General features: G+C 42.1%; 1 protein-coding gene across 1 annotated transcript in view; it reads right to left on the bottom strand.

Moving 5' to 3' along the window:
* Positions 1–26,810, bottom strand: part of LOC124803360 (neural-cadherin-like) — a 230,214-nt gene that overhangs the window by 170,426 nt on the left and 32,978 nt on the right. The window contains 1 exon segment of the mRNA XM_047264545.1: positions 2,610–2,795. Within this exon segment, the coding sequence (XP_047120501.1) occupies positions 2,610–2,795 (186 nt within the window).

The raw sequence follows: 26,810 nt of genomic DNA, 5'->3' as shown, positions 1-26,810 counted from the left end.
CTAAAGAATGCGCCCAAGTTTGAAAGTGAACAAATAAAAAGCTTTATAAAATCCTTGAAGTACCTAAAACAGCAGAAGAATAAAACTTTGAAGATGATCACTGTTCGTCTCCGAAAACACAAAGAAATTAAAAAAAAGGCTGATCTCTTTACCAGCTCCAGTACTCTGCTTATGAGAAGACTGAATTTTAGCTCAATAGCTATTTCTTTCAGAACATACAGTATTTTATCTAGTTTTAATTGTTAACAATCTTGTAAAAGCACGGGACACACTTTTTTTCAAACACAGTGCGTGAAATGGACAGTAATCGTCCTAATATAGTTCCTGGGACACATTTGCATTTGTGGAAAGATGTCCGATCAGGATAACAAGCTGCGGATTGACTGTCACAAAGTCGTCGACCTCATGCTAAAGTATCCTCGTCAGGTGAGTCGAAAGCTTTCGGAAGGCTATTGCACACACACTTAGTGACCTGTGTTCGTGTTCCCTAAGATGTCTGTACGAGTCGAGTTTTGCATTCTCAGTGAATTTATTATGCTTGCCTCCGAGATGGTAGTTATATCTGAACTCGTGGTAGTTTCAATATTCAGTTAGTATTCCTTTTTAGAATTGCGTTCCTCAATCAATATAACTGGAACTCTTACAGGATCACTTTGTTGCCCTTCGTCTGTTTGTTAGACTGTCAAAAACCCTTTTACGCAGGAGTGGGTAGACGTATCAACTTAAAATTTATGCCGTATGGTGAGATCTGGGGTTGCTTGGAAATGTAAAAAATCGAACCTTCTAAGTCATATTTTTATACTCGAAAACTCACCCATAAAAATCTATAGGGTACTTCCCGCTGATGTAGAAACATGAAATTTGGCGAGAAGCAAGAATTCATAATAAAACCACAGGCAAAAATCCGAGAAGTTTTAATTTGTAATTATATCATACGAAACAAGAATGTTGAAACTGAAGTGGATTGATAATGTGAGCAATGAGGAGGTTCTCCGTAGAGTGTACGAAGAAAGCAATATATAGAAAGCACTGACAAGAAGGGACAGGGTGATAGGACACCTGTTAAGAGAACAGGGAATGACTTCCATGGTATTAGAGGGATCTGGCACAGGAGTGGAATTCATGGTGGGCTGCATGAAACCAAACAGGCTGATGACAAAAGAACAAGCGAAGAAAATTATAGACATTTGTTGTCCGGCTGTCTGTCCGTCTCTTAAGGCCGCTTTATCTCATGGACCGGTGGATGCACCAAGTTGAAATACATGTCGCATACTAAGGTCTATCATGTTCATGGTGACGTATAAAAGTTAAGTTTCTAAGTCGTTGCAGTCAACAGATACAGCTATTTATGTAACATATTTTGATAATCGCAAATTCAACTTATTAAAAACTACATGTTACTTCCCGTTGACTTTGAACCACGAAATTTGCAGGAAGCAATGTTTCACAGTACAGGTAAAGGAGAAAGATCTGAAAATTGTTAATTTGTAATTATATCAGAAACAACATTTTTATTTTGTGATTTATTATCCGAATTTAAAGTCCAGGGATCGATATCTTGCGAGTATCATTATCGAAACACGCAAAAATCGTCGAGATTCTGGATTCCTGGGTTGAATGAACTGTCCATACAAATAACTAAGTTTGCTCGGAACCCTCGGAGCCCGAGTCCTATTTGCACCTGGCCAATTTTTTTGTAAATGGGCTTGATGACAACACCTGTTTTTCATAAGCAACGGAAAGGTGTGTCGCACAGATGCAGGATACAAATGAAGAATATATAAGAAACTATCAGCCTCAATTGCTGTAATGAAACCAACCTTTACCTAGGTTTCAGCCCAAATAATTGAGCCTTAATCAGAACATATGCCTGTATCTATAATTTGTCTAACAGGGCATGGTCTAGGAAAATGGTTCAAATGGGTCTGAGCACTATGGGACTTAAGATCCGAGGTCATCAGTCCCCTAGAACTTAGAACTACTTAAATCTAGCTAATCTAAGGACATCACATACATCCATGCCGGAGGCAGGATTCGAACCTGCGACCGTAGCGATCACCCGGTTCCAGACTGAAGTGCCTAGAACCTCTCGGCCACTGCGGCTGGCCATGATCTAGAAATAAAACAGCCTGAATAGGCGTAGTCACATTTTAAAAATACGGTACGTAAGTATTAAGCCAACACCAAGACTTAACGTAAGCTCTGGCGTGCGCCTCGTCTCCATGGACGCCGTGTGTTGGGCCTCCGTTGAGTTTGGGGCTCACGTTGAGTTTCACGTGAGCTCCCGAGGCCCACCGCACGGCGTCCATGCAGACGAGGCGTACGCCAGAGCTTAAGTCTTGTGTTAGCTTAGTACTTATGTACCGCATTTTTAAAATGTGACAACACCTATTCAGGCTGTTTTAGTTTTATTTCTAGACCATGCCCTCTTAGACAAATTATAGATTCAGGTATATCTTCTGAAGAAGGCGCAATTCTTTGGGCTGAAACCTAGGTAAAGGTTGGTTTCATTACGGCAATCGAGGCTGATAATTTCTTATGTATTAGATGATCACGATTGTTGACTGGGCTGCAATGTCGAAAGTACGTAAATGAAGAAGCCTACTGACCGTGAGTATCCTCCTGGGCAGGTGGGCGGGGTCCTCCTCCTCCTGCAGCTCTGCGCGGTACACGGGCTGCTGGAAGACCGGCGGGAGGTCGTTGGCGTCCAGCAGCGTCACCACGAGCTCTGCCCGGGACACGGCCGGCGCTGTCGATGCCTCGCGTCCCCGCGATGCGGCCAGCCGCAGCTCGTACTGTCAAAGAAAACGTCGCCGTCACCGTTGATACCGTGGCCCGTGATTCACGATTGGCTAACATACGATGCTATGCTGCAGGAAAACCGGAAAAGAAGATAATCGAAATGTGTCAATTGTGGTGCTATATAGGGTGATAAAAAGTTTCCGTTACAGGCTTCTAGTGGCTCTAGATGTGACTTAGTAGAGGAAGTTTTGATAAGGAGCCCATGTCCGGAAATATACAGGGTGTTTCAAAAATGACCGGTATATTTGAAACGGCAATAAAAACTAAACGAGCAGCGATAGAAATACACCGTTTGTTGCAATATGCTTGGAACAACAGTACATTTTCAGGCAGACAAACTTTCGAAATTACAGTAGTTACAATTTTCAACAACAGATGGCGCTGCGGTCTGGGAAACTCTATAGTACGATATTTTCCACATATCCACCATGCGTAGAAATAATATGGCGTAGTCTCTGAATGAAATTACCCGAAACCTTTGACAACGTGTCTGGCGGAATGGCTTCACATGCAGATGAGATGTACTGTTTCAGCTGTTCAATTGTTTCTGGATTCTGGCGGTACACCTGGTCTTTCGTGTCCCCACAGAAAGAAGTCACAGGGGTTCATGTCTGGCGAATAGGGAGGCCAATCCACGCCGCCTCCTGTATGTTTCGGATAGCACAAAGCAATCACACGATCATCGAAATATTCATTCAGGAAATTAAAGACGTCGGCCGTGCGATGTGGCCGGGCACCATCTTGCATAAACCACGAGGTGTTCGCAGTGTCGTCTAAGGCAGTTTGTACCGCCACAAATTCACGAAGAATGTCCAGATAGCGTGATGCAGTAATCGTTTCGGATCTGAAAAATGGGCCAATGATTCCTTTGGAAGAAATGGCGGCCCAGACCAGTACTTTTTGAGGATGCAGGGACGATGGGACTGCAACATGGGGCATTTCGGTTCCCCATATGCTCCAGTTCTGTTTATTGAAGAAATGGCGGTCCAGACCAGTACTTTTTGAGGATGCAGGGACGATGGGACTGCAACATGGGGCTTTTCGGTTCCCCATATGCTCCAGTTCTGTTTATTGACGAAGCCGTCCAGGTAAAAATAAGCTTCGTCAGTAAACCAAATGCTGCCCACATGCATATCGCCGTCATCAATCCTGTGCACTATATCGTTAGCGAATGTCTCTCGTGCAGCAATGGTAGCGGCGCTGAGGGGTTGCCGCGTTTGAATTTTGTATGGATAGATGTGTAAACTCTGGCGCATGAGACGATACGTGGACGTTGGCGTCATTTGGACAGCAGCTGCAACACGGCGAACGGAAACCGGAGGCCGCTGTTGGATCACCTGCTGCACTAGCTGCGCGTTGCCCTCTGTGGTTGCCGTACGCGGTCGCCCTACCTTTCCAGCACGTTCATCCGTCACGTTCCCAGTCCGTTGAAATTTTTCAAACAGACCCTTTATTGTATCGCTTTTCGGTCCTTTGGTTACATTAAACCTCCGTTGAAAACTTCGTCTTGTTGCAACAACACTGTGTTCTAGGCGGTGGAATTCCAACACCAGAAAAATCGTCTGTTCTAAGGAATAAACCATGTTGTCTACAGCACACTTGCACGTTGTGAACAGCACACGCTTACAGAATAAAGACGACGTACAGAATGGCGCACCCACAGACTGCGTTGTCTTCTATATCTTTCACATCACTTGCAGCGCCATCTGTTGTTGAAAATTGTAACAGTTGTAATTTCGAAAGTTTGTCCGCCTGAAAATGTACTGTTGTCCCAAGCATATTGCAACAAACGGTGTATTTCTATCGCTGCTCGTTTAGTTTTTATTGCCGTTTCAAATATACCGGTCATTTTTGAAACACCCTGTATAATTTACATGTAAGATCAGTTGGAGTATCGGATCACTTTTAAATATTCCGCTTTGCGGTACGCGCATAGCGGAAACAATGAGTTCTGACCTGCGTAGGAGCACATGTTAGGGGCAATGTTTCGAGCATTTGTCCTCGGGTTCTCTTCTGCAGCCGGCCGCTGTGGCCGAGTGGTTCTAGGCTCTCCAGTCCGGATCGCGCTGCTGCTACGGTCGCAGGTTTGAATCCTGCCTCAGGCATGGATGTGTGTGATGTCCTTAGGTTAGTTAGGTTTAAGTAGTTTGTAAGAGGTCCATGACTAAGGAATTTATTGCTAGCGCACTAGAGGAGATGTAATTTCGATGGATTGCTCACGCGCTGCCTGCGATATGTAAGCTATAAGAGAATCGCAGACCAGAGAGCAGTGTCGGCTGCAGAGAGCAGTGTCGGCTGCAGTAAGAGCTGTGTGGACAGTAGTAGTGGTAGCTGGCAGTCGTGTGAATGGAGTTGGTTGGGCCGGTCGTGGGGAGCGATGGCGGTGCCTGAGCTATGTTGTTGTTGTTGTAGTCTTCAGTCCTGAGACTGGTTTGATGCAGCTCTCCATGCTACTCTATCCTGTGCAAGCTTCTTCATCACCCAGTACCTACTGCAACCTACATCCTTCTGAATCTGCTTAGTGTATTCATCTCTTGGTCTCCTTCTACGATTTTTACCCTCCAATGCTAAATTTGTGATCCCTTGATGTCTCAGGACATGTCCTACCAACCGGTCCCTTCTTCTCGTCAAGTTGTGCAACAAACTCTTCTTCTCCCCAATTCTATTCAATACCTCATCATTAGTTATGTGATCTACCCATCTAATCTTCAGCATTCTGCTGTAGCACCACATTTCGAAAGCTTCTATTCTCTTCCTGTCCAAACTATTTATCGTCCATGTTTCACTTCCATACATGGCTACACTCCATACGAATACTTTCAGAAACGACTTCCTGACACTTAAATCTGTACTCAATGTTAACAAATTTCTCTTCTTCAGAAACGCTTTCCTTGCCATTGCCAGTCTACATTTTATATCTTCTCTACTTCGACCATATCAGTTATTTTGCTCCCCAAATAGCAAAACTGCTTTACTACTTTAAGTGCCCCATTTCCTAATCTAATTCCCTCAGCATCACCCGACTTAATTCGACTACATTCCATTATCCTCGTTTTGCTTTTGTTGATATTCATCTTCTATCCTCCTTTCAAGACACTGTCCATTCCGTTCAACTGCTCTTCCAAGTCCTTTGCTGTCTCTTACAGAATTACAATGTCATCGGCGAACCTCAAAGTTTTTATTTCTTCTCCCTGGATTTTAATACCTACTCCGAATTTTTCTTTTGTTTCCTTTACTGCTTGCTCAATATACAGATTGAATAACATTGGGGAGAGGCTACAACCCTGTCTCACTTCCTTCCCAACCACTGCTTTCCTTTCATGCCCCTCGACTCTTATAACTGCCATCTGGTTTCTGTACAAATTGTAAATAGCCTTTCGCTCCCTGTATTTTACCCATGCCACCTTCAGAATATGAGAGTATTCCAGTTAACATTGTCGAAAGCTTTCTCTAAGTCTACAAATGCTAGAAACGTAGGTTTGGATTTCCTTAATCTTTCTTCTAAGATAAGTCGTAAGGTCAGTATTGCCTCACGTATCCCAATATTTCTACGGAATTCAAACTGATCTTCCCCGATGTCGGCTTCTACCAGTTTATCCATTCGTCTGTAAAGAATTGGTGTTAGTATTTTGCAACTGTGACTTATTAAACTGATAGTTCGATAATTTTCACATCTGTCAACACCTGCTTCCTTTGGGATTGGGATTATTATATTCTTCTTGACGTCTGAGGGTACTTCGCCTGTCTCATACATCTTGCTCACCAGATGGTAGATTTTTGTCAGGACTGGCTCTCCCAAGGCCGTCAGTAGTTCTAATGGAATGTTCCCTACTCCCGGGGCCTTGTTTCGGCTCAGGTCTTTCAGTGCTCTGTCAAACTCTTCACGTAGTATCGTATCTCCCATTTCATCTTCATCTACATCCTCTTCCATTTCCATAATATTGCCCTGAAGTACATCACCCTTGTATAGACCCTCTATATACCCCTTCCACCTTTCTGCTTTCCCTTCTTTGCTTAGAACTGGGTTTCCATCTGAGCTCTTGATATTCATACAAGGTTCTCTTTTCTCCTAAGGTCTCTAATTTTCCTGTAGGCAGTATCTATCTTACCCCTAGTGAGATAAGCCTCTACATCCTTACATTTGTCCTCTAGCCATCCCTGCCTAACCGTTTTGCACTTCCTGTCGATCTCATTTTTGAGACGATTGTATTCCTTTTTGCCTGCTTCATTTGCTGCACTTTTATATTTTCTCCTTTCATCAAGTAAATTCAATATTTCTTATGTTACCCAAGGATTTCTACCAGCCCTCGTCTTTTTACCTACTTGATCCTCTGCTGTCTTCACTACTTCATGCCTCAGAGCTACCCATTCTTTTTCTACTGTACTTCTTTCCTCCACAGCTGTCAATTGTTCCCTTATCCTCTCCCTGAAACTCTGTACAACCTCTGGTTTAGTCAGTTTATCCAGGTCCCATCTCCTTAAATTCCCACCTTTTTGCAATTTCTTCAATTTTAATCTGCAGTTCATAACCAATAGATTGTGGTCAGAGTTTACATCTGCCCCTGGAAATGTCTTACAATTTAAAACCTGGTTCCTAAATCTCTGTCTTACCATTATATAATCTATCTGATACCTTGTAGTATCTCCAGGATTCCTCCATGTATACAACCTCCTTTTATGATTATTTAACCAAGTGTTAGCTATGATTAAGTTATGCTTTGTGCAAAATTCTACCAGACGGCTTCCTCTTTCGTTTCTTATCCCCAATCCATATTCATCTACTATGTTTCCTTCTCTCCCTTCTCCTACCATCGAATTCCAGTCACCCACGACTATTAAATTTTCGTCTCCCTTCACTACCTGAATAATTTCTTTTAACTCATCATACATTTCATCAATTTCTTCATCATCTGCAGAGCTAGTTGGCACATAAACTTGTACTACTGTAGTAGGCGTGGGCTTCGTGTCTATCTTGGCCACAATAATGCGTTCACTATGCTGTTTGTAGTAGCTTACCCGCAAGCCTATTTTTTATTGATTATTAAACCTACTCCTGCATTACCTCTATTCGATTTTGTATTTATAACCCTGTATTCACCTGACCAAGAGTCTTGTTCCTCCTGCCACAGAACTTCACTAATTCCCACTATATCTAACTTTAACCTACCCATTTCCCTTCCTAAATTTTCTAACCTACCTGCTCGATTAAGGGATCTGACATTCCACGCTCCAATCCATAGAACGCCAGTTTTCTCTCTCCTGATAACAACATCCTCTTGAGTAGTCCCCGCCCGTAGATCCGAATGGGGGACTATTTTACCTCCGGAATGTTTTACCCAAGAGGACGCCATCATCATTTAACCATACAGTAAAGCTGCATGCCCTCGGGAAAAATTACGGCTGTCGTTTCCCCTTGCTTTCAGCCGTTCGCAGTTCCAGCACAGCAAGGCTGTTTTGGTTATTGTTACAAGGCCAGATCAGTCAATCATCCAGACTGTTGCCCCAGGAACTACTGAAAGGGCTGCTGCCCCTCTTCAGGAACCACACGTTTGTCTGGCCTCTCAACAGATACCCCTCCGTTGTGATTGCACCTACGGTACGGCCATCTGTATCGCTGAGGTACGCAAGCCTCCCCACCAACGGCAAGGTCCATGATTCATGGGAGGGCTGAGCTATGTAATATAAGGTAAAAACTGTCGAGCGCATATATAGTTTGTTACAACAAAATTTGTGCTATTGTTATATCAAGTACCATGTAAATGTTTCAAAAAATCTTTTAATAATAATCCTTTTTATAAAATTAACTTTTTGACAATCATTCATCTGAATTTAAAGAATTTACTAATTTCTGCAATCCATGGTCATACCGATTATCGTAAAGAGAAATCAGTCGTTTCCTTTTATACATGACAAATCTAGCGGCCAGCATTGCACTGGGCTGTGCCATAAAAATTTCTTATTGGAGCAGATACATACGCGTTATCCGGCGACTTAATTGAGGTAAGAAATTTCAATTTATTCAGAATGATCTTTCACGGCCATGACGCAGCACTGCTGACGTTCAAAATTTACCAGTTTAAATTCACGGTCAATTATTGAAAGGTTATAAGTGAGCCACAATTTTATTGAGAAGTTAGTCACGTTATTATTGCGAGGTTATGGAATAATAGACTGCTGGGAGGTGACACAAAATGTGAATGTTATAATTATTTTTTAACTGTTGGGAGGTTACAAGTTTTAAGTCTAAGGGCTGATGACTTCAGATGTTAAGTCCCACAGTGCTTAGAGCCATGTGAACCATTTTTTTTTTCCTTCTGCGTGTCGGAGATCGTCCTCTTCAAAGCCGAGAAAGCAGCGCGTTCGTGGAACACCACAATCAATCCTCCTTGTTGCGAACGTACCAGTTCCTAGCAGCCGTTGCTGTAGTCGGACGAAGACGTCATGTGACGTCATAGTTACAACACTGACTGAAACGGTGCTCTCTTCTCAGCCGTGTGCGTAGCGTGAAGCGGAATATTTGAGTGATCCGATCTTCAGACTGAATTTACATTCAAACGGTACATTTCTGGACATGTGTTGCTTATCAAAACTTTGTCTACTTAGTACACGGTGTTTTGATAACGAACACAGGCGGCTGTAAAAGGAATTTTCAATCACCCTGGAGAAAGATATTGAAAATTATAGGGACTGGTAAGATAAGGAAGGAGCAGGTTTTCCGGAAATCGGTGAGGAAAGGAACATATGGATAACCTGGAAAACATATACAAGGAGAAGTGACTGGATTATAGGCCAACTGTTAAGACACCAGCGAGTAACTTTCATGGTACTATAGAGAGCCATATCGAACTAGCCAAAGTGGATTTGAAAGAGATAGAGAGGGAGAAAGGGAGAGAGAGAGAGAGAGAGAGAGAGAGAGAGAGAAGAGAGAGAGAGAGAGAGAGAGAGAGAGAGAAAAGAAGTCCGATGTACAAGCTTCTTGGTTACCACTTTTTTAGCACCTTACTTTACATCTGCACTTTATATGTAATTATAAGGAACTCGTCGCTGTTTTCATAAATCTGAGATCGATTGCAACCACTCAATCTGTTCCCAATCGATTGCTTGAGATGAAAACTCCTTCGTTAAGGATAGCTTGAAATGTACGTAATGGAAGTTGCTTCTCGTGTAACAAGACTAACACTTTCCGGCCAGTATATAAAACTATTTGAAATCGTCCCTCCATTTCCATTTCAATCTTTTGACTTGAATTTACATTATCAGCTTTCTGCGTGTTGATCAACTTTTAGTACTTGGTTGCTCCTTTAGAAATTATTCCCGGCTTTAATAACATGTGTTGGAAAACAGAACCACATCTTACTCGCCGATACATGAGGGCACTATTCAACTTAACTTCGACACTTTATTTAGGAAAGTTTTTGAAGCAGTTGGCGTATTTCAGTTGCAGCACAAGGTTAAAACTTCTCGATTATGGTAACTTCTTTTACTTAAAAGACGATAATTTAATCGCTATTAATTGAGTAAACCACTGATAAAGATACGTACATTACTCTCGTAATACCTTGCCTAGACGAAATCCAATTTTAGTTTCGTAATCCTCTGATGAAACTTGTCATTCGATTCGGATCACAGTAAAATTTTGTGCTACTTTTATTTTGCCAGTTTTCTGGCGATTTTGATAATTGTATGTTTCCAGCCATTCCAGCTCCCTTTCAAGCCGGATCAGTTAATAATTGTAAACACGTTTTGCATAAAATGGCTCTGAGTACTATGGGACTTAACATATGTGGTCTTCAGTCCCTAGAACTTAGAACTACTTAAACCTAACTAACCTAAAGACATCAGACACATCCATGCCCGAGGCAGGATTCGAACCTGCGACCGTAGCAGTCGCGCGGTTCCGGACTGAGCGCCGAGAACCGTGAGACCACCGCGGCCGGCGTTTTTTGCATACGAACAGAACAGAACAATTTATGAATGACTTCTAAGTCACTTGGATACGCTGCATTTATCCATATAACCGTATAATAAAATCAAATAATTTTTTTAAAGGATCAGTTTTCCGACTAGTCTACACTATGCGTTGCAAATTCGTTTCTGTTGCCAGCCTCTCCATCTCAGAGTACCACTTGCACTCTATGCCCTCAATTACTTGTCGGATGGATTCCAATCTATGTATTCCCCTCAAATCTTTATCCTTTATCGACCCCTCTACTACCACAGATGTTATTCTCTGACGCCTTAATATTCGTCCTGCCATTCTGTCCCATATTCTTGTCACTGTTTTTCATGCGTCCCAAAGTATACGTAATGGCAATATGGCAGTGGAGCTCCACAACAACAAGATGTGACTATATCTATCCTTTATCGACCCCTCTACTACCACAGATGTTATTCTCTGACGCCTTAATATTCGTCCTGCCATTCTGTCCCATATTCTTGTCACTGTTTTTCATGCGTCCCAAAGTATACGTAATGGCAATATGGCAGTGGAGCTCCACAACAACAAGATGTGACTATATCTAGCGTTAGTTAAAGTGCTGTGTGCTAAAATTTATCGTATGTGACTAGAAGAAAGTGAAGAGTGGTGTAATAAAAAAGCTAGCCACGAAGATGCTTTGAAATTAAGCGAAACCCGTTTTCTCTTAAAACGACTTTCATTGCCGTCGCAAACACGAGTGTAAGTGCTATTCCGAGGTGGAAAAGGTTGGCACTAGAGAAAAATTTATTGCGCGTGGCATCAAAGTCGATAGGAGACTAAAAGCACAAAAAAAGTATCAAACTCGCAAATTCTTTCTGGTCTTCCGGTCCCTGTACTTCCAGCCCTACCCTTCGTTTCAGGATTCGATTTTATTATTGTGCCAGGGTGACGTTTCACTTATTGTTCCGTGCTGGACTGAGTTTCAGCATTGTGTATCAGTTGGCGGTATAGCAAGTTGGCACGATACTGTATACTGTTTTGGCTGACGTAACGAAACCACTGTGTCGTTCTGAGTGATACATACGGGTAGTTGCCAGAATTGACACCAAATGGAATATGGTTTTTTTGGGGGGGGGGGGGTAGAGTGAAGTGGAGAGAGTTTGTTATTGCCCACAGGGACTCAAAATACAAGTATACACAGAGCAAGCCCAGTCTAGACGATCACTTCATGGGAAAAGCTATGCTGCGTCAGAGAGGATGCAAGGAGGCAAGGTCTCCCTGAGTTGCATAAATATTACACAGAAGCGCATGCCAGAGAAAGAGGTAGAAGGAAGGGAGATTAGGATTCATCGCCCTCTCAACGATGGGATTATTAGAGATGGAAATGAACTTCAGATTAGAGAAAAATCACTAGCTTTACTCGATTTACGGAAGCTACGGAGAACCTAAATTAGGGTGATAGAACGACAATTTGGAACGTATTCCAACCAAATGTGAGTACGGGTTGTAAACCATTGCACCATACAGTTTTCTTGGGCATGAGAAGTCGGCCTCAACCATATTCATTGGAGTATATTTACCCATCGGCGAAAGACGCAATAATGGCGAAACGGCGAACATAAATTTCGCTTCATTCGTAAATGGTTCAGAAGTAACTAAGAGAATTGTGACTGTCTCATATATCTTGCGTACCGAGGGGATTATTTGTGGCATGGCCGGCCGCTGTGGCCGAGCGGTTCTAGACGTTTCAGTCCGGAACCGCGCGATTGTTACGGTCCCAGGTTTGAATCCTGCCTCGGGCATGGATGTGTGTGATGTCCTTAGGTTGGTTAGGTTTAAGTAGTTCTAAGTTCTAGGGGAATGATGACCTCAGATGTTAAGTCCTATAGTGCTTAGGGCCATTTGAACCATTTTATGTGTGGCATGGTAAGCTCTCCCGACGACCTCAGTAATTCTGAGAAAATGTCGACCATTCCAGGTCCTTTGTTTTCACTTCCACTATCTGGCGAAAGTATCCGGACACCTATTAGTGGGCATTATTAATAGAGGACGTGTCCGCCCTTCTTCTCTGAATGGTAGCCCATTTTTCCTCAAGAACCGAAATCAGATGAGGCAGTGCTTGTGGATGCTAGGGCCTTCAGCGAAGTCCTCGTTCTGATCCCAGAGGTGTCCCACTGGATTCATGTCAGGACTATGGGCAGGGCAGTCCGATTTATTAACGTTATTGTTCACAAACTATGGCCTCACAGATGTTGCTTTCTGACAGAGTGCATTGTCATGTAGATGCAGTCATCGTCTCGGGACTGTTCCTCTACTGTACGCACTGTACAGGACTGTAAAATGTGTTCATATCCTTCCGCATTTAGACTTTTCTTAAAGGAGTGAAGGAACCATAGCCTAACCGCGTAAAATACCCCCATACTGTAACGCCTCCCCCTTCATTCTTCACTGTTGGCACTACACATGATGGCAGGTAACGCTCTGCAGGTGTTCGCCAGATCAAAACCCTTCAGTAGGTATGCCACAGGGTACAGGGTGATTCATCATTTCAGATTACTCTTTTGCAGTACAAAAAAAAAAAAAAAAGGTTCAAATGGTTCTGAGCACTATGGGACTTAACATCGGAGCTCATCAGTCCCCTAGAACTTAGAACAAATTAAACGTAACTAACCTAAGGATATCACACACATCCATGCCCGTGGCAGGATTCGAACCTGCGACCGTAGTGGTCGCGCGGTTCCAGACTGTAGCGCCTAGAACAGCTCGGCCACCGCGGCCGGCTTTTGCAGTCATCTACTGCTCAATGGCATCGCCCTTTATGCCTACAGTAATATGTGGCTTATGTGGAACTGCTGGAGCACTGTACCCCATTGTCTTTAACCGCCTATGCGCAGTCATTGTGCTAGCAGGGCTGCTGGAAACACTTCGGAATTCACAAGTGATTCCCTCCAATAAACCTTCGGGTTTCCACTTCACATCAACATCACCAACAATCAACTTAGGCAGCTTTAGAAAGCCGAAATATCCTTTGTTAGATTTGTTACTCAGACGACCTGCAGTAGCTATTTGCGATGTCACTTAGCGCTCATGGCTGACCCATTCTGCTTCTACTGCTTGTCTACTGACAATAGAATAAGCCCCGCCTCCTTTTATACAGGCAGGTCAGCGTCTCGTAACATCTAGTCGTTAATATCGCATTACGTAGGGGTACAGGGATGCTTTTGATCAGACACTGTAGGTCTTTCAGTACTCCGTCGAAGTCCTCTGTCTGTATTACATCTCCCTTCTTATACACTACTTCCCCTCTTCTTGCTATAATGTTATCTTTGTTTCCTTTGTGCAGGCGTTCTATACATTCCTTCCATCTTCAAGTTTTCCCTCCTTTGCTTAAGAGATAAGTACGTAATCTCTGGTGCTCGGAGGATGAAAATGTGCTTAGAATATAAATCGCTCATCGCGAAAACAATGATGTGAGCTATTCACAACAAAACTGCGTGTCATACCACGAGAAAGGAAGGCAAGAAGATTAGAATTTAGCGCCCCGTCGACAGCGAGGCCGTTAGAGACAGGACAAGCACGGTATGCGAGCCCGCCCGGTTGGCCTTGCGGTCTAACGCACGGCTGTCCGGGCGGGAAGGAGCGCCGGTCCGCGGCACGAATCCGCCCCTGCGGATTTGTGTCGAGGTCCGTTGAACCGGCCAGTCTGTGGATGGTTTTTAGGCGATTTTCCATCTGCCTCGGCGAATGCGGGCTGATTCCCCTTATTCCGCCTCAGTTACACTATGTCGGCGGTTGCTGCGCAAACAAGTTCTCCACGTACGCGTACACCACCATTACTCTACCACACTAACATAGGGGTTACACTCGTCAGGTGTGAGACGTTTACTGTGGGGTCCACCGGGGGCCGAACCGCACAATAACCCTGGGTTCGGTGTGGGGTTGCGGAGGGGTGAAGTGGACTGCGGTAGTCATCGTGGGGTTGTGGATCACTGCGGCTGCGGCGGGGACGGAGCCCCTCCGTCGTTTCTAGGTCCCCGGTTAACATACAATACAATACAATATGGAATCCGAAATGGTAGGGAAGAGAATATTCAAACGAATCATACCGGAATATGCCTGGAGCGATCGAAGGAAATCACGGAAAAGTTAAATCTGGATGGGGATCTGAACCAACGTCCTCCTACCACGAGAGGAGTATGAATGATGACCAAGAAAGGAACTTTGGTAACGCGAAGAAACAAGATATAGATGTAATAGGATCAAGAGGACATCGAAGACACCAAAATATTGCCAATCTTTTGATGTGTACCTCTTTAGGCCATGTGAGATATACGTGACAAGGATCGTTCATTTAATAAGACCTATGTGAAGCACTACAAGTAAAGTCACACAGTCGTCATTTCATCGCCAGACACCACTCGGTGTAACGCCGAAGTACAAGCCTGTATTACAGTTTTCTTTTGTTGAGCCATTGGTCCTCTGAATGGTTTGATGGGGCCCGCCATTAATTCCCCTCCTGTACCAACCTATTCATCACGAGTAGCACTTGAAATGTACATCCTCAGGTTTTTGATGGATGTGTTACAGTCTCTGTCTTCCACTACAGTTTTTACCCTCTACAGCTCCCTGTGGCACCATGGACGTTATTCCGTGACATCTTAACAGATGTTCTATCATTCTGTCCGTCCTTCTTGTAGTGTTTTCCATAAATTCCTGCCGATTCTCCGATTATCTGTCCAGCTAATTTTCATCATGGTTTTGTAGCACCACATCTCAAATGCTTAGATTTTCTTCTGTTCCGGTTTTCCCATGTTTCACTGCCATACAATGCTGTGCTCCAAACGTACATTCTCAGAAATTTCTTCCTCCGATTAAGGAGTGTGTTTGATACTCTTGGCTAGGAATCTTTTCCAGTGCTAGTCCGCTTTTGCTGTCCTCCTTGCTCTGTCCGTCATTGGTTATTTTGCTGCCTAGGAAGCAGAATTCCTTAACTTCATATACTTCGTTATCACCAAGCCTGATCTTAGGTTTCTCGCTGTTTTCACTGCTGCTACTTCTGATTACTTTCGTCTTTCTTCGATTTACTCCCAATCCATTCTGTATTCATTAGACTGTTCATTCCATTCAGCAGATCCTGTAATTATTCTTCACTTTCACTGAGAGTAGCGATGTCGTCAGTGAATTCTTTCACATTGCATTTTAATTCCACTCTTGGATCTTTGTTTCCATCACTGCTTCTTTGATCTATTAGTTGAACAGTAGGATGGAACGGATGCATCCCTTCTTATAGGCGTTTTAGACTAGCACTACGTTCTTGGAAAAAGACAGGCACTGACCCTGACAAGCCGGTATAATAGTTTGTAACTGGGGAACTGTTTGATATTGGGTTGCTTGACTGCAGATGTGATGTTGAATGTGAAAAAGTGACATAGTCAGATGTGCATTTACTCTGCTGCATTTTGCTTTACCTCTTCATTAAAGTGCGACACCTGCATTTTCGTGTGCAACACTTGCAGACCAGTAAAAAAAATTGCTGTTCAAAACGCGTAATTATTCTGAGCAAAGTACAACATAGCCACGACATTGCAATATGTGTGTTTGGTTCTATTACAACGATATTTTTTTTTCTTAGCGTTATCAAAGTTAATCTCTTAAGTCTTGAAGAGGTGTCGTTCAAATGTCTCTCGTGGTAAGACGCAATTTTGCTTGCCAATGGCTCGTTTTTGATGTGTTGTTTATATTCTAATCATATTTTCGCGTGGTTCTGAGTGTCAGGGGTCACGCAGTTCCATAGTTAGTACTGGTTGGCATCTGAGCTCTTGATATTCATTTCTCTTTTTCCCAAACGTTTTTTAACTTTCCTGTAGGCTGCAGTTATCTTAATTGCAGCATTGCATTTCTCGTCTAGCCATTCCTGCTTTGACGATTAGCACTTTTAGTCGGTCTCTTTTTTTTTTTGGTGTATTTCTTCCATTTGGCTTGCTTCAATTGCTGCATTTATTTTCTCCTGTCGGCAAATAAATTCAGCATCTCTCATGATATCCACGGATCACTACCTAGGTTTGTCTTTTTGCCTATTTGGTCGTCCACTGTCTAATCTCTCAAATCTAGCCATTCATATTCTGTTTCATTCCTTTCCCCCGTTTCAGATCATCTTTACCTAATGCTCCCTTTGAAAGATTCAGTAAGCACTGGTTCTTTGAAAATCCGGGTCTCATATTAATTTCCTATCTTTCTGCAGTTTCTTAAGTTTTCATCTACAATCCACATTTGCTCCTGGTTTTGGACTGAAGTTTAAAATCTTGTTTCGAATGATTTGTCTTATCGTTATGTAAACTATCTGAAACTTTCCGGGGCACCAGGACTTCGTACACAGACTTTTTTCACGATACTTAAACCAAATGTTTGCACTGATTAAGTCATACTCTGTTCAAAACTCTATCAGGCGACTTCCCCTTTAATTTCTTCCCCCATTCCAGGTTCTCCTACAGTTGTTCCTTTTATTCCATTTCCTACTACCGAATGCCAACCCCTTGTCACAATCAACTATCCGTCTGTCATAGCTATATGAATAATTTTTTTAACTCCCCGTACTTTCTTTGTATCTGTTCATTATCTATGAAGTTATAAAGCACTGGAACGGGAAGAAACCTTAACTTGTGGTGGCATACCACGTTCCCTGTGACATGCATTTCACGGTGGTTTCCACAGTACGTTTGTAGATTTAGATATAAACTTACACTACTGTGGTAGGTGTTGTGTCGCTCTTGGCTACGATTATGAACTCACAATCCTCTTCGTAGTAGCTTACCTGAATTCCTATTTCCGTATTCATCATTACTTCTGCATTACCCCTATTTGATCCTGCGTCGATAACCCAGTGCGCACCTGACCAGTTGTCCTTTTCTCCTGTCATAGCTTCTCACAAATTTCCGCTATGGTTCAATAAAGACTGTCAACTGAGAAAGCGTCGTCCTGGCACAGATGATAAGGAAGATGTTTAGAGTCTATTTATCAAACTATTGTACAGTCTATATCCATTGTTTTTAGCTGTATCGTGACACGTGTGGGATAAGAAAGTCAGCTTCACTATCACTTACTTGTTAAGTATTATGCAATATTCAGTTTCACATTTGTGGCTTCATTAGCAGGTTCAGCCTGATGAAATTACATATTTATTATGTGAAGGAACAAAGTAGTTAGATCACAATGCAGTGCTGCAGGACTTCTTGGTATGGGTTACAGACAGAAATAAGATAATGAGTGATGGAAGAGGGTAATGTTCCAAAGGCGCTAAGAGTGAATGAGCCTATGGGGGGGTGGGAGGTGTCTCCAAAGTGAGCTTAGGGTACGACCATAGGCTCAAAGATAGCAGGCATACATCTCCATCGACAACTACATCCACACCGATACTGTTCAGTTCATACCTAAGTGCCTGGCAGAGGGTTCTTTTAACCACTTTCAGACTTTCTCTAGCGTTCCACACTCTAACAGCGCTTGGGAAAAATGAATACACAAATTATTCTCTTCGATCTCTGAATTCTCTTATTTTAGTACGATGATCATTTATTCCCATGTAGAATGGCGACAATAAAATATTTTCACGTCCATCGGAGAAATTTGGCGATTGAAATTCCGTGAAAAGATCTCACCGCAGCGCAAAACGCATTTGTTTTAGCGATTGCCACCTCAACTCACTTATAATATCCATAATAGTTTCTCCCTATTTCGCGGTAGTACAAAACGATCTGCTATCTGGTAATTATCTCACAAGGACCCCAAACCGCAATACTCCAGCAGAGGTCGAAAAAGCGTAATGTAGGCATTCTCCGTAGCAGAACTGTTGCATCTTCCGTTCTGACAATAAAACGCAATCTTTGGTTTGCCTTCACAGCAACATTATCTATGTGATCGTTCGAGTTTAAGTTGTTCATAACCATAATTCCTAGGAATTTTGTTAAACTGACGGTCTCTCAATCTGTAATAAATGAATAAACAAACACCGTCTATATCCCAACTTTAAATTTGCGTGATTTATCATGTAACCAGAATTTAGCTGATTTCTCTTCGTACTCATGTGGATGACTCCACACCTTTTCTTATTCAGAGCAATTGCCACCTTTAGTACCATACAGACATTGTGTCTAAGTAATTTTTCAATTGGTTTTGATCTTATGATTACTTTACTAGACGTTAAATGACAACATCATCTGTAAACAATCTTAGAGGGCTGCTCATATAGCTTTTTAAATAGTTTATATAGATTAGGAACAGCAAAGGACCTTTAACACTTCCTTGGAGAACGCCAGATATCGCTTCTGTTTTAATCGACGATTTTCCATCGATCACTACGTACTGTGATCTGTGACTTTTCTGACTGGAAACCACAAATCCATTTTCACAACTGAAGCTTTATTCCATAGGCATGCAGTTTGATTAGAAGTCTCTTGTGAAAAACGGTGTCAAAAGCCTTGTGGAAATCTGGAAATATGGAATCATTACTAAGTGCAAATAAAGAGTTAGTTCAGTTTCGCAAGAACGATATTTTCTGAACCTGCGCTGACTACGAGTCAATGGGCCATAACCTTTGAGGAAATTTGTAATGCTATAATGCAGTATATGTTGCAGAATCCTACTGTATATCTGCGTCAGTGACGTAGGACTGTAATGCAGCGAGTTCCTTTCTTCAGACGTTGTGGGACCGCTGCAACATTCTAGTCTTTTGGCACGATCTGTCTTCGAGTAACCGGTTGTATATTACTGCTAAGTATTCTGGTATTGCATCGACGTGCTCAGAAAGGAACCTCAGTGTGTAAGGTGTGAAACAAATAACACACCTTACATTGAATTCCTGAAACAATTCCGGTTAAATTGAAACATCATACGACATAGTTACGTGAAATTGTACGAATTTTACTGATATGGAGATCAAATAAAAAAGCCAGCATTTTGAGATTATAAACCACGAACACTCACACTAGTAGTTCAGCTGACAACTACACAGCAGGACACCTAGCGGACACAATGAGACGCCGGAGCCATTGCGTAGGCTGCCGGCCAAAGCTGCCCCTTGTCCCTGCTTTTAACGACGATCCCTCAGAAAGCCTTTCTACAGGAACACGGCCAGATAAAGGTCCGGGAAAACCCAACTGAAAACGATGATGATTCATGTAGCTACCTGTGATAAAACTCGCAAGAAAGAAAAAGCTGTTTGTCTCACTGTTACGTAGCAGAAGTTAAACTTGGCCCCACAAAAGAAACAAAGCCTGTGATAGGCAACAAAAACACTAGTGGGGTGGAGTTATAACACGTACGAACTCTCTGATTGGCCGGAGAGAAAACGCATGGCAACCAGCTTTGATATAGGCAAATTGCGGACTGAAAATTCGTTCTCTCTCTTGCAGAAAATCGTTGAGTCTTTGAGCAAGGCGACTCCCGCCACGCTGAGATGATTGCGAGAGACATTATGTGAACACCTGTTGAGAGACTCGTCTTAACTTGTAAGGAGTTAAACTGCAAAGTTTTCTAGTACAGAGAAATGCACCTAGAACAGATTGTTAACACTTGCGAGTGATTTGAAGGAAATGACGTACGTGCTGTTCCAGCCAAATAGCATGTACGATGCCAATTAACTTAGTTAGGCAATAACTAGAAGTTTCGGCTTCATCGAAGACGTAGGAATTGTAACAAACTGGTGTTTAACAGTAGAGAGAGATTTAGAATTGATACTCATGTTCACAGCTCACGCCGACAGCCGCCACTGCTGCCTGCCGACGAAAGGTAAACACGCGCACTTGCACTATGCCACTTCAATTGACATTCAGAACTGCGCCGGCCGCTGTGGCCGGGCGGTTCTAGGCGCTTCAGTCTGGAACCGCGCCGCTGCTATGATCGCAGGATCGAATTCTGCCTCGGTTTTGGATGTGTGTGCTGTCCTTAGGTTAGTTAGGTTTAAGTAGTTCTAATTCTAGGGGACTGATGACCTCAGATGTTAAGTCCCATAGTGCTTAGAGCCATTTTTTTTCAGAACTGCGGTCGTCTCTGTCTCCTATTATTTCGTAAATTTAATTGTGAGCTGTAGTTAAACGTATTCGCGATTGTCGCGCTTAATTGAAGCAGAAACGCGAGATATCCGATCTAACGGAAAGGACAGATCAGCTACTGTAGAGGGCTTCATACTCTAAAGTTTTGCATTGTTTTTTTATTTTTTATTTATTTTTATTTATTTATTTATTGTTCCGTGGGACCACATTTAGGAGAAGTCTCCATGGTCATGGAACGAGTCAATACATGAAATTATAACACGATTGTAGAAACAGATAAAATGAAATATAAGAAACATATTCAGGCGACAAGTCGTTAGTTTAAATAAAGGAAATCAAGAATGTGACACTGGAATTTGCTTAATTTTTTATATCTTCCAGGAGCTCCTCGACAGAATAGAAGGAGTGAGCCATGAGGAAACTCTTCAGTTTAGACTTAAAAGTGTTTGGGCTACTGCTAAGATTTTTGAGTTCTTGTGGTAGCTTATTGAAAATGGATGCAGCAGAATACTGCACTCCTTTCTGCACAAGAGTCAAGGAAGTGCATTCCACATGCAGATTTGATTTCTGCCTAGTATTAACTGAGTGAAAGCTGCTAACTCTTGGGAATAAGCTAATATTGCTAACAACAAACGACATTAAAGAAAATACATACTGTGAGGGCAATGTCAAAATTCCCAGACTATTGAATAGGGGTCGACAAGAGGTTTTCGAACTTACACCATACATAGCTTGAACAGCCCGTTTTTGATCCAAAAATACCCTTTTTGAATCAGAAGAATTACCCCAAAAAATAATACCATATGACATAAGCGTATGAAAATATGCGAAGTATACTACTTTTCGTGTTGAAATGTCACTTATTTCAGATACTGTTCTAATGGTAAATAAAGCGGCATTTAGTTTCTGAACAAGATCATGAACATGGGCTTTCCACAACAGCTTACTATCTATCCGTACGCCTAGGGACTTGAACTGTTCCGTCTCGCTTATAACATGCCCATTCTGATTAAAATGTCAGTTCTTGTTGAATTGTGGGTTAGAAACTGTAAAAACTGAGTCTTACTGTGATTTAGCATCAAATTATTTTCCACAAGCCACAAACTTATATCATGAACTACATTATTTGATAATGTTTCAATATTACACACAAGATCCTTCACTACCAAGGTGGTGTCATCAGCAAACAGAAATATTTTTGAATCACCTGTAATACTAGAAGGCATATCATTTACATAAATAAGAAACAGCAGTGGCCCCAGCACCGACCCTTGGGGGACGCCCCATTTAACAGTGCCCCATTGGGACTGAACATCATTACCACTCTCAATATTGTGGAGGATTACCTTCTGCTTTCTGTTCTTAAAGTAGGAGGCGAACCAATTGTAAGCTACTCCCCTTACTCCATAATGTTCCAACTTCTGCAGTAATATTTTGTGGTCAACACAGTCAAAAGCCTTCGTTAAATCAAAGAAAACACCTAACGTTCGCAACCTTTTATTTAATCCGTCCAAAACCTCACAGAGAAAAGAGACTATAGCATTTTCAGTTGTTAAGCCATTTCTAAAACCAAACTGTACATTTGACAGCAAATTATGTGAATTTAAATGCTGCAGTAACCTTGTATATACAACCCTCTCGATAACTTTAGCAAACACCGATGGCATAGAAATAGGTCTGTAATTGTCAACATTATCCCTGTCTCCCTTTTTATAAAGTGGCTTCACTACCGAGTACTTTAATCGGTCAGGAAACCGACCACTCCTAAAGGAAAAGTTACAGATATGGCTAAGTACTGAACTAACATACGTGGAACAATACTTCAGTATTCTGCTAGATACCCCGTCATATCCATGAGAGTTCTTGGTCTTTAGTGATTTAATTATTAACTCAATCTCCCTCTTGTCAGTATCATGGAGAAGCATTTCAGGTAACAGTCTCGGAACACTTTTTTCTAAGAGCGCTATATGATTCCCTGTTGGGACTAGGTTTCTATTTAGTTCACCTGCTATATTCAGAAAGTGATTATTAAGTACTGTACATATATGCAACTTATCAGTAACACGGACATCCCCACTACGCACTGATTCTATATTCTCGACCTGTCTCTGCAGACCAGCCACTTCCTTTACGACTGACCATATGGTTTTAATTTTATCCTGAGACTTAGCTATTCTATCTGCATACCACATACTTTTTGCCTTCCTAATAACTTTTTTAAGCACCTTACAATACTGTTTGTAATGGGCTGCTGCATTTAGATTTTGACTGTTTCTAACGTTTTGATATAACTGCCACTTTGTTCTACAAGATATTCTTATCCCTTTAGTCAGCCACCCAGGCTGCCTGTTTGTGCTAGTACCCTGTTTTGAACGTTCTAACGGAAAGCAACTTTCAAAGAGCACGAGAAAAGTCTTGAAGAAAGCATCGTCTACTGTATCAGCACTATAAACATCTTGCCACTCTTGTTCCTTGATAAGGTTTACAAAAGTCTGTACAGCAACTGGATCAGCTTTCCTAAAAAGTTGGTAACTATATTTAACATGTGTTGCAGCAAAAAAATCTTTTAGACTTAAAATTTGTGCATCATGATCTGAAAGGCCATTCACCTTTTTGCTAACAGAATGCACTTCTAATAATGACGAATGAACAAAAATATTGTCTATGGTTGTTCTACTGTTCCCTTGCACTCTCGTTGGAAAGAATACGGTTTGCATGAGATTATATGAATTAAGGAGGTCTACCAGCATCCTTTTCCTTGCACAATCACTTATACAATTAATATTGAAGTCACCACATATAACTAACTTTTTGTATTTCCTATAAAGTGAACCAAGAACCTCCTCTAGCTTTAGCAAAAATGTTGTGAAATCGGAGTCTGGGGATCTATAAATAACAACAGTAAGAAGTTTAGCTCCACTAAATTTAACCACACCTGCACAACATTCAAACACCTTTTCAGTGCAGTACTTTGAAACATCAATTGACTCAAATGGGATACCGTTTTTCACATACATGGCTACTCCCCCACACCGCAAAGAGCTCCTAGAAAAGCTGCCAGCCAACCTGTATCCTGGTAAAGGAAGCCTCTGAATTATCTCCTTATTTAAGAAGTGTTCAGATATACCAATAATTTCAGAGTCAACATCTATAAGCAGTTCACTAACTTTATCTCTAATACCTTGTATATTTTGATGAAATATACTAATTCCCTCATTAATCGGATACCCAAGCTTTGTAGAAAGTGGTTTCTTTGTTAGAGAGACTTCCCTTAAGCAGGAATACCTATCAGCTGACTTCAATCTAAAAAAGGTACAGCTCTAACACCCATAACTACCGGAATTTTCCCATGAGTGATCCCACCACCCCCACCTATGCTGTCACCTATAAGTTTTGCCAACCTCCTCTTCCCATACCTGTTGAGGTGCAGGCCATGTCTAGTGAAACCCGTCCTACTGATAAGACTCCACCGACACCACTGAAATGTGACTCATGCCTTCTGTCATCAGCGCACCCCCAAGTCTCCAAGTTATTACGCCTGACGGCTGTATTAAGATGAGGCCGATCGTGACGCTGAAACAGTTCCACGAAATGCACATTCGTGTTGCCAGTCTGAGTGGCTATCTTTTCCAGGTCACCATCTATGTCATATTCCCCATCCCTATCAATATTATTACCAGCCCCACCCACAATCATTACCTGATCCTCTTTAGTAAAATCCCTACATAACCCCCCTATGTTAAAAGTCACCTGAGCCAATCCTGCATTAGGCTTCACAATGCTGGTGACCTGGTACTCACTCCCCAAAACTTCCTGCAACTGCTGGCCTACACCTCTACCATGAGAAATACCTAACAGCAGAACCTTCTTATTTCTCTTAGACTTTGCAACTGTCCTAGCCACCGTAACTGCTGAGGTCTGCTGCATCCTTCCTACATCTACAGCTACTAGAGATTCCTCTCCACTAGACTCTGACAGTTGGTCATATCTATTACAAACACCAATAGTAAAACTATCTGAAAATCTCCTTCTCCTAGCAGATCTCTTGCCAACAGCCAGCTCCCATTCCCCAACCCCCTTCTCCCTCCTCATCCTATCTAGCTCCTCCTGTGCGTTTTTCAACTGCACCTGAAGGGCACAGATCTTACGCTCCTGCTCCTCTATCAACTTACTCTTGCTACATAACCTGCAGTTCCAGGAGAGGATCTCACCAGAATGCCCACTGGCTTCCCCACTGCATTCCCTCCAGTGAAAATACTTCGAACAAGTCTCACACCGCAATCCACTACTCACGAACCTACGGCAAAGCCCACACTTCTCACTCATGCTAAAATTTTACAATTATTGAAACAAGAAAACAACTTTATCTAAGTTCCGCTACTACAATAAGAAGATGTTAAAAACTGACTACAATTATCACAAACTTGCTCTACAAGGGAAGTAACTACTATTATTGACAGTATTAATCAACAACAAATGAGAATATAACAAAATACTAACACAGAAAGAAAATCAAACGTCTAATGACAGTAACGAAACTGAAAGCAGTTCGCAAAAATTTCTTCTGAAGTTATTTCACCGGAAAACACCAAGAACACCGGTTGAAGACTGCTAAAGTTCCTAAATAAACTACTATACACAAACAATTAATTAGTACTTAGCTTTCGATGCGCCGCCACAGCTGCATCGTACTTCTTTTAGATTACTCTTTACTGACCCCCTTTCATTTCTGGGTATTTTCATTGTGCGTTTTTCTTAATTGGTATTTCCACTTCCAATTGTATTTAATTTGTTTGTATTATATCGATCCCCAGACATGGTTATCAACCATCTTACTATTAAAGAACCTTCGAATAGTAAGGAATTTGGCTTCACAGTTGTGAACACCCGATATCAATACATATTTTACCATCCTGTACGTATTATAATATGTCATGAAGTCATGCTTAGAGTAAAAACAAACATTAATAACGAAAATCTAAGATTTTCATTTTTTGCTAACATAGTTACGCCTGAACCCGTACACTAATTTCTGTTAGCGATAACGTTCCCTTTACAGGGAGGGTAGTGGAACCGGAGCACCCATGGTCTCGTCTTTGATTAGTAATCAAGATGTCTTTGCTCCTGGGTTCGAATCCCGCCAATGCTTAAATTTTGATTAATAATCAGCATTGGCGGCCGAAGACTTCAGGTATAAGAAGTCACCCTCGTTCTGCCAACGGCCTTGCCAAAGAGGGCAGAGAAGTGGAAAGAGGTTCAGAGCACTCTCTTGTCCTAGGGGTGGGGAACTTTCCCTAAAAGTGGAAAAATCAGCAGTGATCAACGGCGTGAGCATGCAGAAGGCAATGTAAACCGTTGCATTACAGACACGTAACGTGTATCCACAAGACATGTGGCCTGTAATTGAAAAGTGTTATGATCAGCACTCCATTGGCCGAAGATTCCTGAATATTCCCCATTCGGAGCTCTGGGAGGGGACTGCCAAGAGGGAGACGACCATGAGAAAAAGATTGAATAATCAACGAAAGGATAACGTTCTACGAATCCCGGCATGGAATGTCAGAACCTTTAACATGGTAGGGAAACTAGAAAATATGAAAAGGAAATGCAAAGGCTTCGTTATGAATAGGAAGGTAGGGCAGAGAGTAAATTACTGTGAACAGTTAAGTGATAGGGATGTTCTTATCAGAATCGACAGCAAACCAACACCAACAACGATAGTTCAGGTATATATGCCGACATTGCAAACTGAAGATAAAGAGATAGAGAAAGTTTATGAGGATATTGAAGCGGTAATACAGTACGTAGAGGGAGACGAAAATCTAATGGTTCAAATCGTTCAAATGGCTCTGAGCACTATGGGACTTAACTTCGGAGGTCATCAGTCCCCTAGAACTCAGAACTACTTAAACCTAACCAACCTAAGGACATCACACACATCCATGCCCTAGGCAGGATTCGAACCTGCGACCGTAGCGGTCGCGCGGTTCCAGACTGATGCGCCTAGAACCGCTCGGCCACTCCGGCCGGCTAAAATCTAATAGTCA

Source organism: Schistocerca piceifrons, chromosome 6 (assembly GCF_021461385.2).
Source record: "Schistocerca piceifrons isolate TAMUIC-IGC-003096 chromosome 6, iqSchPice1.1, whole genome shotgun sequence".
Classification (NCBI taxonomy): Eukaryota; Metazoa; Arthropoda; class Insecta; order Orthoptera; family Acrididae; genus Schistocerca; species Schistocerca piceifrons.
This window is presented reverse-complemented; position numbering and strand designations above follow the sequence as displayed.